The sequence below is a fragment of the Vombatus ursinus genome, unplaced genomic scaffold (genome assembly GCF_900497805.2).
Source record: "Vombatus ursinus unplaced genomic scaffold, bare-nosed wombat genome assembly UNPS02014852.1, whole genome shotgun sequence".
NCBI lineage: Eukaryota > Metazoa > Chordata > Mammalia > Diprotodontia > Vombatidae > Vombatus > Vombatus ursinus.
Window position 1 is genome coordinate 3,412,525 of NW_020954630.1, and position 17,509 is coordinate 3,430,033.

General features: G+C 34.8%; 1 protein-coding gene across 1 annotated transcript in view; it reads right to left on the reverse strand.

Annotated features, from left to right (window-relative positions):
• Positions 1–764: 764 nt before the first annotated feature.
• The window catches only part of XRCC2 (X-ray repair cross complementing 2), a 33,010-nt gene continuing 16,265 nt past the window's right edge, over positions 765–17,509 (reverse strand). The window contains 2 exon segments of the mRNA XM_027841055.1: positions 765–1,774; positions 10,269–10,350. Of these exon segments, the coding sequence (XP_027696856.1) occupies positions 1,050–1,774; positions 10,269–10,350 (807 nt within the window). The 3' untranslated portion in view covers positions 765–1,049.

The window sequence follows — 17,509 nt, forward strand, 5'->3', positions numbered from 1 at the left end:
GGCACTGTGCCTGGTGCACCGTAACTATTTAATAAAATTGCTTTATCTATCTAAACAACCCCTTTTATTCTAAATGGCAGAAATGGAAAATCCCACATCATGTTCAAAGCCAAAATTATAACACTACAAAAGCTAAAGGTAAAACAAAGTTCCTAGGTCTGAAGGTCTGATCTTATTGCTAAGGGATGGTCTAAGTCTGTTCCAAATCACAATTTCCTTCCTGCTTCTGACCACACAAGAACCACAATAAGCAGTTACCCCAAAACAGCACCAAAGGTCAGGCCAGTCTGGTTAGTCTACAGCTTGTAGAAAAGACCAGTTGGTATATGCTATTTTAGAATTAGGCCAATAGTTGTAGTTATTGTTAATCTGTGGATAGCAGTAATAACTTCAAAAGTAAGTATCACATGTGGTACCTTTTATAACTATTGTCATATTATATGTACTTAAAAAGGCCTAAATCTATTCTCTACCTATCTGCTCTACCAATTAAGCACTTACTTTATCTGTATGGTATTTTAAGCATTCCTTTATCTGTATGGTATTCTAAGCAATACAAAACAAGAAGGTAGCTGATTAATTTCATCCTTAATCTAACAATGCTATTTAAATGTATATACATACAAATGGTTCCATTTCAATGTTTTATATATTTACACTTTTCTAAAAGAATATAGTAAATCAGGATTGCAGTTGAGTTTAAGATTATGATTACTTAATTAAGCATCCAAAGATATGACACAAAATTATAAAACCCCCTTTTATTTAAACTGAAATACACTTATCTTTTGCATAGGTTTTAATCAAAATCAAAGCACTGATATTTATTTAGCCCATGATGACCTAAGAACAGAAAATGTATTTCCTTACACCTGAAATTATTCTTATTTAAGAAACACAGTAATTTATATAGAAATATTGATATGTTAACCTTTTCAGTATTTAAAATTCAGAAATGCTGATATATCATCAAAGCATTACCATCAAGGGGAAGAAATTTTCAGACACCTTGAAAACAATACCTGCATGTAGGCCGTTTCTGATACAGATTAACAAAAATGAACCCCATTTTCTCTAATACTAAATAAACGCTTTATTATATTGTTGCTTTTTAGATGACATGACACTATTGAAAACATTTGGTTGCTACTTCCAGAATTATCATGTCTGGAAAAAAATATTCTATGGTTTACCATTTGTTGCCATGACTTACAAAGATAGGGTCTATAGTCTATATCTACTTCTTCACAAGAGAGTTTTAAGGAAGATGATCTTTCTGTTGAATTTGAACTTTTTTGCATTATAGTTTGTGTTGTTGCAAAGAGAACCAAGTGATATTCTTTTACAAGCTTCTCCATGAATTTAGAACATTTCTTCAGAGTAACTTCTTGTAAGTTAACGCTTTCTCCTCCATTGCCCCGGTCTATCCAATAGAAGGCTGATAAACTATCTAAAATGAAAAGGCAGAGGGATGGGTGGCTACAAAACATAGTTTCCAGTGAGTAAAGGGTGATAAGTAACTGGTTACTGCTGCTGCAATTCACGAGAAAAAATCTTCCAAGACAGTGTTTTATTATGTCTTCTGTGCTCTGGGACAGTCTATGTTCAAGAATTGTAACTAGCCGAAGCATATCAAAGTGGTAGTCTGTGTCAATAAATAAGACTTCGACTTCTAATCCACCTTCTGATTTTGGAAGGATACATCTTGCAGTCAGATGATAGAGCATTTCTGTTTTTCCTGTTCCTTCTGGACCATGGAATTCTAGTATATCACCTGTAAAAAATGAAGGAATGCTAATTGGAATATAGTAGTCAGAGCTGCAGGTGATGACAAAATTTAGACAACAGTTAAAAGTATTTTTTTGGCCTCTTTTTTTTAAGATGAAGGCTTCTTAGACTATGTGAAAAAAACCCACATTTTGTCAAAATTGTAAGTGAAATTTATCAGTAAGTATTAAAGAAGGAATAAAATAGCAACTAAATATATTTTACCTTATGAGAGCAAGTCAGCTATTAATCATCCTCAAGTAGATTAAAAGCATTTCTTTCAGTTTATCCTTTACAAATTCTATTTTAAAATTCTTTATTGAAAATACCACTCAACTTATTTAAAATCTTTTGTGTTGATTCTTAATTTTGCTCTTTCTTCCTGGACCTCCTGGAGTCCTTTCAAAGGTGAGCCTTCTTTGAAAGGCATGTGTTTAGGTTAAATTAATACTTTCCCCAGTTTGAGAGGTGAAGGCAACTATCTAGTCCAGGCTGGTCTGTACTGAAAAATCCATATGGGAAAACTGGATGACTTGTCAGTTCTTCGTGCATTATGTCTTCACAAATTATTTTATTTCCAGCTCCAAACTGATGCAAATATAGACCCTAGATCAGTAAGATTTAAAAGGAACAAGTACACAGGGATACACAAAAAAATAACTACAAAACTATAATCTTAAAATACATATCTACTAGAGCTACCCCCTCCCCCATTTCTTTTAATTTAAATAAAAGTGCTTTCATATTTAGTGTCTCTGGCCTCTGTGTTGTTGTCCTTTTCATTGCTCTCTTACTAAAATGGCAACTGTATGTCATTCTCAGGTTTTAGATAAGCCAGACTGAAAAACTGGAGCATGTACTCAGGCAGGCATCATATTATGAATTCCTGGGATATATGACACCATCGTATAAAAGTAAAATTTCAGAATCAACATGATAAATACACATTTTTGGGAACTGTTGTTGTTTTGAATATTTATATCTCTGTTCCATTCTGCAAGCATAAAAAAATTAAGAGTTGACAGCATTTCAATTTAGGTTACCATTTTGATAACTTCCTAGTAAATACTTTGCTTTTTTACAAAACCAAATGCAGATATTTTTATACACAACAGAATAAACACTTCCTGAAATGAACCCCAAGCCTCCTTTCTAATTCCCCTAAAAGTCAACAATTATATAGTTCATTCAACAAACCTTTATTAAGCACTTAGACTGTTCCAAGCACTGTCAAATAGTAAGAAAAATACAAAGACAGAAAGAAAAACAGCCTCTGCCCTGCAGGGGTTTATGTTCTCCTACTTATTTAACTTTCAGGAAGTGGGAGGAAGTTACTTCTTGTAAAAATGAATTTGAATATAAAATATAATGATGACAACTTTAACACATGACAGTGACTAGTAGCTCCTCTACTAAGACAGCCTTCAACCTGACAAAGTAGAAAAAGCACTGGATTAAAAGAATACAGATGACCTGGGTTCTAGTCTTGGCGGCATCACTGCTATGTGACCATATCAAAGTTAATAAACCCTGAGCCTTGGTTTCTCATTGAAAAATGACGGAGCTGACTAGATGGTTTCTAAAGCTGTTTTACTATGCCCTGAAAATTCTAAAGAATTTTTGTAAAGAATTTCAGTTGAAATGTAAATTAATACTAAAACTACACAAGGGTTTGTTTTTGGTTTTTTTTTTTACAATTTTTGTTCATTTCAGTTGTCTATTTACTGATAAACATGGTCATCTAATACTTGATGTGGAAGGAATAGAACAAGTATTTATTAAGTGCCTACTATGTGCCAGGCAGTATGTTATGTACTTTACAAATGTTATCTCATTTGATCCTCACAACAACCCAGGAAGGTAGATGCTATCATTATTCCCATTTTACAGCTGAAGAAATTGAGGCAGATAGAAGTTTAGTGACTTGACCTGGGTCACATTGCTAGTATGTATCTGAGATGGCTTTGAACTCAGGTCTTCTTGACTCCAGGCCTGGAGCTCTATCTATGGTGTTGCCTCATTGCCCCTGTAATCATGGAGATATGGAATTATCTTATACAAGTTATTCATCAACTCCTCTATTTCTTCCTATGCTGATTATCCTAGAAAAAAGCCAAATCCTCTATTTACATAGTAATATCTGCCTAATCTGAAACTGTCTCGTATGTTGCAGACCTATGATCCTTCATGTAAAGTACAACTTCACAGTATTTCAGTGCAACTTAGACCTACTGATGCACCTCCTGATGCACTGTGGAGACAACAGTTACAACAAAAGAGTCGGGAATTTTGCTCAGGTAGGTGGAATTTACCTGAATCATTGGTAAACTACAAGCCTACACAATCTCTGCATTGTTTTTATCAAGAAACTTCTTCTGACCAAATAGTCAAGAGTAGAGTTCACTCAAAGAACTATAAAAACATAAGAATTTTAGAGTCAGAAGGCATGGAACATGTTGGTGATATTTTCATCCTCACTCATCTGAAACAAGTCCCCTCTTCTTTTTCAATTATACAAACATAACTGAGATAAATAGTATAAACCTGAACTTTTTAACATCAATAATTAGAAGCTGTTTCTCAAGCTACATACTATAGACCATGGGGTTTCACGAAGAAGTAAAAGGGGTCCTGCAGAAAAAAAAAAGTTGTAATGGGGAATGAATACCCAAGGCAAACCTTTCCACTCTGATGTCTGCAAGCTTCTCACATGATGTGTATAGTAAGATGAGGTGGATAATCACTGGGCATTGGTTAAAATTAAACAAGAATGAAAAGCTGGTTTCTTGTTGGTCTAAAATCTAATACTGTATGCAAAAAAAAAAGTCAAGTACTTATCTAACTAGTGTGTATAAAATAATCCATATTCATTTATATTCTTAGTTCTCTATTGTTTTTTTAAACTCAAATATACTGTACCAGCTCCTATTTCCAATAATTGGGTACAATTGGGAAGTATGAAGAAACAGGAAAATGAAAAATTTTTAAAAGCTTTAAAAACCAAGACTCTTAAGATAAAACAAACATCCATAAACTGAGTCTGAAAAGTAAATCTCAAATACAGAAGAAATGCAAATATGAAAATAACTGTTTCCATGTGGGGTTTACTTCACGAGATCCTGATGCAGTGTTTTTTTCTCAAAAATTTACATAAATTATAAGAGGAATGATTGACAGAGCTAATTTAGAAACAACTTAAAAAAAATTTTTTTAGTAGAAAATATGCTGAAAGAATTCCCTTCCAAATAGAAGCTTATCTAAGTAAATTTAAGTATGAAAATTGCTGTGAAGAATCTTACAAGATGAGATTACATCAAATATTGCTCCCAATTATGCAAACATTTGTCAATTATAAATAATTACATACTTGTCATTATATTTTTTTTTAGAACTATCAAGTGTTTTAAGTGTATATGTGTATTAAATTTAACATTATATCTTTATAATGTATTTATTATTAATCACTAACATCATAATGGAAGCCAATAAGAACATATAATTACACAAACATTTGCCTTACATGTCTTAAACATTTCATGACATTTAAAACATCAAGTAATTTCAAAGTACATTTTTCTTTTTTAAAAATGTTTACAGGTAACTTGTTTTTATATCAGTTATATTTTCAAATCCCTCTCTCCCTCCCAAAGAACCATTTCAAAGAACAATAACAAAGAGAATAGTTTAGCAATACTAACCAACATATTGAAAAAAGTCTGACATTACCTACAATATTCCACAACCAGAGCCTATTTCTATAAAGAAGGAAGGGAGGTTATCTTATATTTTTTCTTTGGGGCACAGTTTGAGCATTATAATTTCATTGGACTTTGTTTTTTTTAAATAAACTTTTATTGGTATGTTTTGTTTTACACTGCCTAAATTTCTCCTAGAAGTACTTTTCTGCCCCCTTTTCAGAGAGTCATTTCATATAACAAAGAATATTTTTTTTAAAGAAAAAAGAGAAAGAAAAATAATCAGCAAAACCAATCAATACATTGAAAAAGACTGAAGATTACAGGCAATGTTCCATACCCATGCACCTTGAACCTCTGCAAAGGAGTTGGGGGAGGTATTTTCATGTCTTATTTAGGGCAATGCTAGCTACTTCGTAATTCTGCAACATTCATTTTCAATTAATTTGTAGCTACTGTTAATTGCATTTAAATTGTTGTAGACATTCTGTATGCTGTTTTTGGGCTCTGCTTACTTCATTATGTATTAGTTCCTATAAGTCTTCTATGCCTCTCTGTATGCATCATATTTTTCATTTCTTACAGCATAGTAATATTCCATCAAACTCATATGCCATAATTTGTTTAATCATTCCACAATCAATGGGCATCTACTTTGTTTCCAGTTCTTTGTTACCTCAAAAAGTGCAGTGTTCAGTTTCAATTGTTGCTGTTCTTTCTTTTTATGTTGCTGTCACTGTGTATATTGTTTTCCCAGTTCAGTTAACTTCACTTTGATTAAGGTCATACAGAGTTAAGTCTTCCCATGCTTCTCTATGTAGAAGGATAGTTGGTCTTAGACTAAATGATTTAACCCCCTTCCCTCACTTGATGTAATCACAGATAATAAGGAGTTAATGTTTTTAAAAGTGTTAACATCCTGCTGTCTTTTCCCAGAAATGTGAGCATCTTTTTCCACGGAACTGAAGCAATGACGAAAACTGGCCAAACTCCTGGAGGTCTTTAAATAGCTAAGCCTGGAATCAGAGTGATGTGGTCTGAGAGTCTGAAGCAGTCTAGATTGGAACACGTCTTGTTAAGAGTGGCCACTGTGCCTAAACAAAGGTAGTAGTGGAGAGTTTCTCTCTTCCTTTTCCAATAAGTAAATGGCTCTTTGAATCTTTGCCCACTGTCAGATGGCTACTAAGTGTCTGAGCCAGGAATCAAAACTAGATCTTTCCTGATTCCAAATTTAATGTTCTTTCTTCTATGGCATATTATTTTCTCAATCCATTGTAGGATGGCACTGTAAACGTGTTACTTACCTCCTCCCCAGTAAAACTCTATGATTTAGAGTACTAACTGTTTTCAACGTTTAGGACTCATGGGAAAAACCATCCTTACTAGGCCATTCACATATACAGACCATGCATGAACTGGGAGTTTTAAAAATTGATGAGTGAATACATATATCCTTTTTTGGATATGTATTTTCAAAATTGCTAAACATTATCTTCAACATAATACTTCTCAATTTGTTTTTGTCTGCAACTATAATACCTCTTTCCAATTAAGTTAAACAAGTATTTGCCTAGTATTCATATAAAATAAGGCTAGGCTCTATGGAGGATACATAAGGGTACAATCTGGTTCTTTACTTGAAGCACTTTATAATCTAGACTGGACAACACTGAAGTACATAAAATGATCAGAAGTACAAAGTAGAATACAACAGTTTTCAATAAACTGCTAAATTGAATGTAATCAAATACCAAAGTGTAAGGTCCTAGGAACACAAAAATAAAAATTAGGGATTCCTTCTACTTTCCACAAGGAGGTAGGTCAGGGATGGCTTCACAGAGAAAAAACTTAAGCTGAGCGTTGAAGGAAGGTAAGGATTGTGAAAGGCAAAAAACAAGGAGGGTATACACATGAGGCAGGACTGATGGTCTAAGTGAACACAAAAATAAGCTATGGCATGCTGAATTCAGGGAATTTGCCTAGAACATAGAATGCATGAAGATGAATATTATCAAATAAAACTGGAGGTAAACTGGAAGCAAATCATAGAGGGTAGTTGGATATTGAAAGACTGGCAGAATGGATAGAGTGAATGGTTGGAGAAAGCATTCTGGGCAGGTGGGTCTGAAAGAGTGAAAGCACTAAGGTGGTAATGAATATGCTACATTCAGGATGAAGGAGACTAGTTTCTATCAAAAAAAAACCTAGATAAAATGTAGCAGTTTTAATATTTTATCATACTGTGTTAGCATGAACTTCAACTTGTATTTCCAATTTCACTAAAAACAGAATCAATCATATTTAAGGACACATATCACCAGAAAAGGAGATGATCTGGTCATGTAGGGAGAAAAGAATGCAAAAGATAACAACCTTATTGCTACAATGGTACTTTTGAGATACTAAAAGAGGTAGAGGAAGGTATCCAGCACACTGACTGTATATTCTATGGCAGTCTGTGGACAGACAAGAATAAGGAGTTGCAGTATGTATGGATGAGGGACACCCACACCAATGAGATCAATAAAAACGATATTCATCAGGGAAATATTAATATAAAAAAACTAAATTCTGCACACAAATAAAATCAAACATTATGATGAAATTAAGGTAACTGATTTTTGCTGTTTAGCTTTAATATTTTTAGTATTTAGTATTTTAGTATTTTAGTATTTTCAGTTCAATTTAAAAAATACAGGAATATATAAAAGAGAAATGATTAGCAAAACTGTAATCCTTTGAATAATAATACATCAAAACAAAATATTCTTTGTTAGAATTTCAAGAAAATTAAAAAGAAAAAATATTTTATATATAGAACAAACCATACAGAATAATAATCCAGAGTAAGTTAAACATTTCCACATGAGAAGTATTATTATAAGATACCTGCCCTTAACTAAAAAACTAAAACCACATTTCTTATATTTACATAAAAAATCCCTTTGTATGCTCATACACACATAATACACATATATCATTTCAAATAGGAAACTTTGAGAAATTTATTATTTTTGCTGGTGCAAAGAAATAACAATTTAAAAATACAGAATCATATTTATATATGGAATTTTTCATTATTCCCAATAGATAAGTTGACCAAATATCCTTCATGTGATCACAGATACAGAGCTGAAAAGGACTTCAAAGCAAAATTATTCTCCTGCTAAACACAACATTCGAGAGTATGAAACAAGCAGGAATTGTATGTGAAACAGGTACTCTTCCATCAGAATTAACCACTCCTGTCTTCAAATATTGCTGAAAAAGTGAAAGATGTCTCATTGTGAAAAATATGGGGCTGATAATCGATTTTTACTATGTGACACATTACAAAGTTCTGTTCATATCTCCTTGGCAAACTCAGTCACTGACCAAAAGCTGGCTATTTTGGCAAATGATATAACTAAATAATAACTAAATGATGCTGTACTTTTGGGTCTTGTTTCTACTTCTGTTAATTTTTTTTAGTATCCTCCCTCATTAGGAAGAGGCTGGTTGTCCATATCTGTTCCTATTACTATGCTATCAACAGTCCTTTCAATTCTTTTCATCTGTTGTCAACTGTGAAGTCAGATTGCCAAGTCTGTTAGAATTATTTCTAAAACAAGAATAAGTTAATCGTGGCAGAGAAATAACGCTGTATTTTTGAAAGTTATGCCACTGAGGTGCCAGCTCTGGTTGGCTCTACAATGCTGGAAAGGTTTTGACTATGGTCTCCAGCAACAGTTTTGCTTTTCTTTCAAAAGACAAGAATTACTAAGTATGAACTCACCATCAGTAAGCTGGCCACTTTGTGATGAATTCTTTGGCCACGGCAATCTATCAAACAAGTAAATAAGCCCCAAGGGGAAGTGTCTATTAGCTTTCCTCTGAGGTAACTGTATTACCTTTGGTTCATGGTGTTTGAGGCATCATAGCTAAAAAAAATGACATATAGACAACTACAATACAAAATGGTATGTAAGTAAAATGTAAGCACAGTGCTATATGAAATCAGCGGGTAGAACCAGTTTCATGAAAGAGGCAGTATTTGAATTGGGCTTTTATGTAGGAATTCAGGAAGAGAGGTTGGAGGAAGGCAGTCCAGGTCTTGGCTTTCCTTCAAATACATGAAACTCCCAAATAAATGACCTCTAGACACATGAAATGTTACTATGTATTTTACCTTATCCATTCACCCAGATCGACTTCTTTCTTCAATTCTGAGGACAAATAAGTCTTTTAAACTAACACAAATATACAACCTAAGCAAAGATATTGTTTACAAACTTTCCCTGGCACAGGAAATAGTCCTCTGCTAGACCACAGCTCGATTACAAAAGATGAGGTACTGCCACACCCTACCCCCATTCCAAAGGACACACTGGTTGGGGGAAGGGGTGGTGATAAAGGATATTAAACATCAATGTAGCAATTGACCAGAGTACTATTTTTCAAATGAAAAGTATGCCCCAGAAAAAACAAAATTCACATTATTTACCCACAAATAATGGAACACTGACTACCATACAATTAACAAAAAGGCAACAAATATTAATTAAATGTATACTATGTTTGAGACATTGTCTTAAGTGCTAGACTGAACTAAGCTGGTTATAATAAAGAAATTGGTCTATTGTCATTATCTTAGTCTTTCATTTTTATCTCTTAGCCTGCTACCTGCTAGATATTTATGTGCTTTAAAAACCATAACTTTGATATCCTCATATATGAGAGTACAAAAAATAATATAAGGGATAAATTTTCAAAGATATCCACTCTCCCCTCCCCCATTTAAAAATTATTATTATTATTTTTTTTTACCATGGATAGGAGAGCCTTCATCAGCAAACAAAAAAGGTTCTATATCTTTCAGGGAACTTCTACCTTCAAGTCGAGCAAGAAGCTTTCAAACAAACAAAAAGAGAGAAAAAAAGCTCATTAGGTATAAATAATGACCATTAAAAATGCAACTACATTTATTGGTGTAAGAATGCCTGCTAGCAATCCCTTTGGCCTGGGATAAAATGCTGCAGATAATAAAAGTACAAAATGAGGTAAAATGATAAGGTAACTCAGGAGGCTATCTGTCATGCCAAAATATTAACAGTAAAAATTGACCACCAGTATGGCAAAAAATAATTATTATGAACTTTCTTCATCTCATATAATCAAGAGGAATCTAATCATTAGTTTAGTTGTGAACCAGATGCATATTTAAAGGTGTGAAACATTTTACACCTTCAATAAAGTTTATTATGAGGTCTCATCATGGAACAGAGGTAACAATAGGTTTTCCAAGGTAAGCTCAAAGCTGAAAAGCTTTCCTGAGTACCAGTTTGTTGATGGGCTCTTTATCTCCTTTTTGAGGACCTGCCTGGCCAAGGTTTGGGACATTCCCTATCCAGAAGGTTGGGCACAAGGTGATTTTTTTTTTCAGGGGAGGGAAAGCACAGCAAGTCTACTGTAGGGGTTGCAATCTGCATTAATGGGAGTGTGGACATATCAGTGAAATCACAGATAGGTGAAACATTTAAGAAAATTAGGTTACTCAATATTCTGTAGGTGAGTGTATACATATACAGAGTATTAAAGGAGATTTAAAAAATCATACCAGCATTTATTAACCTAAATGATTACCGCACTTCAAAGTACTTAGCTTGAGAGGTTATATACTTATCACAAGAATTCTTCTATCATTCAAAACATTTCTGAAAACCTCTTTTAAATTATCCTCTGAGCCAAACAAGAAAACAAGTCTCATCATTAGTGTATGATCACATGTAGTGCAGTAACTAGGGATTTGTGTGCCCAAGGTTAAGTGGCAAAAAAAAAAACCTCCTTGTTCTCATTTAGGGGAAGAAGAAGCTGGGGAAGGGATGAGAGAAAGTGACCCCAAGATAGCAGTTTGAGGCTGCTGTGCTGGGAAAAGGGGAATGCTATGACACGGGAAGAATTCACCCAGCCTATCATCTGATACCTCCCTATCTTAATTAATCTTGCTAAATATTAAACACACCATTTCTAGTCTGCTAAATAACTGCAAAAACTGTCAGTGCCCTCTAAATGTGACACATCAAGACAAAGTCCCCTTTACCCTATAATAGTTACAACTCTGATCACATCTCATTTTAACCAAAGAAGCTATTAATCCAGCTTTAGCACCAATCTCACTCATCAGACCTATCTCCAATACAGGAATTTGGCTAATTTCAAAATCAGATTTGCCCTAAAAAAATGTAGATCTGCCACAGCCCATCGAGTTCAAAATAATATACCAAAAGGTTTAGAAGGAAATCCAGAGGAGTTCCAAAAACACTTTTGGTCAAATACAATGATAGTAACATTACAGTATAGCCTACTAGGGTAGCTACTTTGTAGCTTGTAATCACAATATGAGTATATTCATATGTGTATGTATTTATGGCTACACAAAAGCACATAAAAACCTGTCCCTCAGGGTGATGAATCGCTAAAGAAGGTAGTACTAAGCACTCAAGTGTGACTTGTATAGGAGAGAGGTATTCTTTAGGGCTAATTTCATAAGAAACAGTAGTATATTTACCAATCATTTCTAAAAATTAGGTGTAAACTGAAGGAATTTTCTACAGCCCAGAATATCAACAACTCAGAAATATGACAATTTGGTAAAGAAAAGAGTACTGCAGATATTATTAATAAAATAAATAAAACATTTGTTAAACATTCAAAAAAGGTGGCATTAACGTTATACATACTTTTGTCCCACAATTACATCCTCCTCTTCCATTTTCCAACTATGGTAACAAGGAATCTAATGCAAAAAAAGTATGCTTTTTTTTTTTTCATGAATGATAACAGAAAAGGAGGATGGGATATAGTTGCCAGAAGGCTTTCTGAAATTTCAAACAAAGAAACATTAATAAAAATCTCCCCTCTACTATGACAAGAAAGGGTGACAGGAAACTTCTGGGCTTTTGCAACAGAGTGGTCAAGGTGGCACTGCTACAGGGGCTGCCCATGGTAATGGGCAGCTCTTATGTGGGGAAGATCTCTTCTAACTGATGCTAATAACATCAGGGTCCATATAAAAGGCAGAAACATAAATGGGAAAAAATGAATATAATAATCATGTTATAAACAATTTGATGTATTCTCAAATAAAGTGCTTTCTTCATGGCAACCCTGTGAGAGATCTTATGGTTATTACAGATGTTGGAGGGTTTTTAGAATGAAAGTTCCCTGAAAGTGAAGAGTATTGTTAATTTTGTCTTTGTATACACAGCACCTAAGACAGTGCCTTTCATACATAGATGCTTAATTTGTTTAATTATTTACACCAAACTTCATAACTCCAAAAAGTGCGACTACAATGCCTCATCATGGCATGGAGGTTATTCTATGTTCCTGAAGTTCATATCGTCAAGGTTCTTGAAGGTTCTATCATGCTGGACAGCCCTTGAATATGACCTTGGCAACAAACTAAGACTGTAAAGAATATTCCTAAAGATGAGGTAATGGTTTTATAGCAGTCAAAGCCCTCAAAATGTGGGGAATGGATCTTACAGATGCAGAGATTGGGTTGGTAACCTAGATGACCTGAAAATAGAAGCAGATTAAGAGGCTGCAAAGAAAGGGAGGATGACAGAGCTTTAAACCTTCTCTTAGACCAAGAGATATTGTAGGGGAAGTCAAGTAGCTATTTAAAGACCTACAAGTTCAAGGTGCCAAAGGATTACACCTCCCCTTGAGGTACAAGTAGACTAGTGTTATATTGACTTGTTTTTCTATGTGAAAATAGGTTTAATTTCCTTTTTTTGCTCCAAACTTTCCAAGAAGTATTCCAACTGCTGGTCTAGGGACTCCCTAATCAGCATGTGTAGGTTCTCTGAATCTGTTTCAAGCCTAGAAGTGTTCTGTGGCCAAATTAATCTGAAAAATTCTAAATTAGGTTAAAGTTTAACAAAATGTTAATGTGCTATAGTTCAGAAAAACCTGATTTTTTTCTTTGTTCCCTAGGCTTTCCATTCCCTAGCCATACCTATTCCTCTTGCCTGGTACCCTCTCCTCCCTTCTGACTTGCCCCTTATCTGGAATCCTCGTATCTAGAAACTTGGAAGATTTCAATAGAAACTTATACTCTCCTGGATGACTGGGATTCAGGAGTGAGAAACCAATCAGAGCCCCCTTAGTATAACCCTTGGTCTCCCTACAAAATAAGTGAGCTGCTACTGCTCTCAGCTGAGCTAAAAGAGGTGCCCTGGAGCATGAATCTTTTCTTAGACCAGAGGTTCCCAAACTTATTTGGCCTACTGTCCCCTTTAAAATAAAATTACTCAGCATCCCCCTGGAAATCTACTGTAGAAGGTAATGCTTAAGCCAAGTCTTGAAGGAATTCAAAGATTCCAAGAGGCAAAAGTAAGGAAACAATGCATTATAGGCATGGGGGATGGAACTCCATATGTGAGGAATAGTAATTATGTTAGTATGTCTGGATGGTAGAGTGTATAAAGGGAAATAATATCTATAACTAGTAATATATAATTACACATTAAGCTGGAAAGGTAAGAAGGGGCCAGACTGTGAAGAGCACTCAATGTCAAAAAGAGATTATATTTTATTGAGGTAATAGAGAACCACTAGAATTCATTGAGTTGGGAGGTCAGACATGGTCATACCTATACTTCAGGAAAATCACAAGCAATTATATGGAGGATGGATTGGAGTAGGGAAGAGACCTTTTGGTACAAATAGGAAGTTATTATTTATTATTGGTATTGGTAGATCAAAGGGTATGCAAAGTCAAGTAACTTTTTAGGCATAATTCCAAACTTTGCCACATTCAGTTTTGATTGTTCTTTCATTTTACATTGTTTTTGTCATTGTGTATGGGAAGTGACTTACTTAACCACTATATGCCTCAGTTTCCTCAATTATAAAATTAGGATAACACCCTACCTTCCAGGATTGTTGTGAAGATCAATTATTTGGCCAAACAGGACATTATTATAGTTCATCCGTAAAGTTATGAGGACGTGAAGTAAGGTGGTGATTATATGAATGGAAATAGTGGGATATACTATGTGGAAGGTTTCTACAGAGGTAGTAAGACATATATGATAGCTGGGCTTGCAGTCAGAAACTTTGGGTTCAAACTATACTTCTGACACTAGGTATGTGACCCTAGGCAAGTCATTTAATTGTTATGTGCCTCGAGAAACTCCTTAGAGTTACAGAAACTTTTAATTTGCGATCCATTTTGGTGAAATGAGTTCCCAAACTAGGAATTTCCTACTATGACACTGTGATGACATACCTGGTCATAAGGGAAACAATGATAAAAAAAATTACACAGTTCCCCCCATGAAGCTTATATTGTACGAGGAGGGCTAAGACATAGAAAAGTATAATATCAGATAGGATGTGATGAGAGCAAAGGAGAGTTCCAGCCAAAGGGCTCTAGAAAGATTCATATGAGAAGACTGCCTTTTTTTTTTTTTTTTTAGATGTCAGAGGATGGGGAAAGATTAGGGAGAACAGCATCTGAGGTGAGTCTTTAAGGAAGAGACACATTCTGAAAGCACAAAACAGGGAATATATTCCAGGTATGTGGAACAGTTGGTGCAAATGCATAAAATCAGGAGATAGCATATTGATTTTCAGGAAACTTCTATACATGAAGGAACATAATATGAAATAAAGCTTGAAAAGTAGTTTGGAGCTAAATTACATCAGGGCATAATTGCCAGGAAAAGGGGAAAAGGTTTAATACTAGAATCAACACAGAGTCATAGAAGGTTTTTGGGTAAAAGGCTGATATGTCAGACCTATGCCTCTGGAAGATAATTTTGGCAGCAGTGAGAAGGATGGACTGGAAAGGGAAGAAGTGAGAAGGGTCTGAACTAGGAAGTATGAAGGGAGAAAGGGAATGGGATATGAGAGAAATTGTGAAGATAGAATTGCTAGTTTGCAGCGTTTTAAGGAAAGGAAAGAGTTAAAGTTGACTTGAAAGAGTTAAAGTTGACTTCAAAGTTTCAATCATGGGTGAGCATGATGAACTAAGGAAAACAGGGAATTTAGGAAGAGGGGAAGAGTAACAGGGACAGGAAGGGAAGATGAGTTCAGTTTTGGACATGATGAGTTTGAGTCTCAGCTAGACATTTTTGTGGAAATGTTCAGCAGGCAACTAGAAATGTAGGACTGGAGCTCAGGGTTGGCTATACTGATTTGTGATTAATTTGCAAAGGGGTACACATCAAACCCAGGGGAACAGTTAAGTCTGTCAAGGAAGAGATTATAGAGAAAGGAGGATCTATAACAGACCCTCTAGGAATACCCACATTGGGGGTGAGAGAAGGACAACGAACTACTAAAAAGAGAATAAGGAGCACTAAAGAAGGTAAACTACGAGCAAGCAATATCACAAAAACCAAAGGAGAGCTATCCAGGAAGAAGGCGTAGGAGTATGGTTAATAGTGTCAAATGCCACAGAAGGTCAAGGAGGATTAGTACTGAGGAAAGGTTATAATATTTGGAAATTTAAAAGGTCTGATGTCAAATACCAATAAGAGACATGTAAATTAAAACAATCTTGAATTTTTACCTTATACCCTGAAAAATGGCAAATAGGGCAAGAGTCACTATCGGTGAGATTTTTTGAAAGATGGGCAAATTAATGCACTGTGGATGGAGCTGTGAATTAGTGCAACCATTCTGGAAATCAACTTGGAATTATGAAAAGAATGTGAACAAAATATTCATACCCTTTGATATAGAGATTCCACTGCTAGACATATACCCCAAGGACATCAATGACAAAGAGAAAAGCCCCATATACTCCAAAAATAGCACATTTTGAGTAGCAAAGAACTAGAAACAAATTGGGGAATGACTAAACAAATTGTGGTACATGAATGTAATGGGATATTACTGCACTATACGAAAAATATACAGAGAAGCATGAGGAAATATATGAACGGATACAAAGTGGAACAGAACTAGAAAAGCAATACACAATGACCAAAACAACGTAAAATGAAAGAACAAGCAAAACTGAATGTGGCAAAGTTTGGAATTATGCCTAAAAAGTTACTTGACTTTGCATACCCTTTGATCCACTAATACCAATAATAAATCTATACCTCAAAGAGAGCAAAGAAAGATGAAAAGGACCCATATGTACAAAAATATTTATAACAGCTTTTCATGGTGGCAAAGAACTCAAAACTAAACAAATGGGGAATGTCTGAACAAATTACAGTATGTGAATGTAATGGAATACTACTGTGCTAAGAGAAATGACGACGACGACAGTTTCAGAGAAACCTCAGACAACTTGTATGAACTGATAAAGAATGAAGTGAGCAGAACTGCAACTACTTATACAGTAACAACACATTGTAAAGAGGCAGCTGGTAATGCAGTAGATACAGCACAGGGAGTTAGGAAGACCTGAGATCAAATTTTGCCTCAAACATGTACTAGCTAGGTGACCCAAGGGAAGTGACTTACTTAACTTCTATCTGCCTCAGTTTCCTCAATTATAAAATTAGGATAATAACACCCTACCTTCCAGGGTTGTTGTGAGGATCAAATCAGATAATATTTTTAAGGTGCTTAGCACTGTGCCTAACACATAGCAGGTGCTCAATAAATGCTTGTTTCCTTCCTCCCTGAAGACAAACAACTTTTAAAGACTTAAGAATTCTAATCAATGCCATGACCATCCCCAAAGGACTCAGGATAAAAACAAGCTACCCACCTCCTGACTCCTGAGAGTGACAACAGATTTGGAGCAGAATGAGACATTTTCTAGACAAAAACAACGTGGGAATTGGTTTTGCTTGATTGAGGATATTTGTTACAAGGGTTTCCCCTGCCTTTTTCAGAGATAGGAGGGAAAGAAAATAGATTTGTATTAATTTTTAAAAAATTAAATTAATTTGAAAATTATAATAACCAAGCTTGGCTGGATTTAAAGAAGAAATACAAGAAGGCACCAATCTCTTCCTTTCAAAGGAGGGAAACTACGGGTGTGAACAATGTTAATAAATATCGACTTTTTTGATGTGTTGGTTAGTTTTACT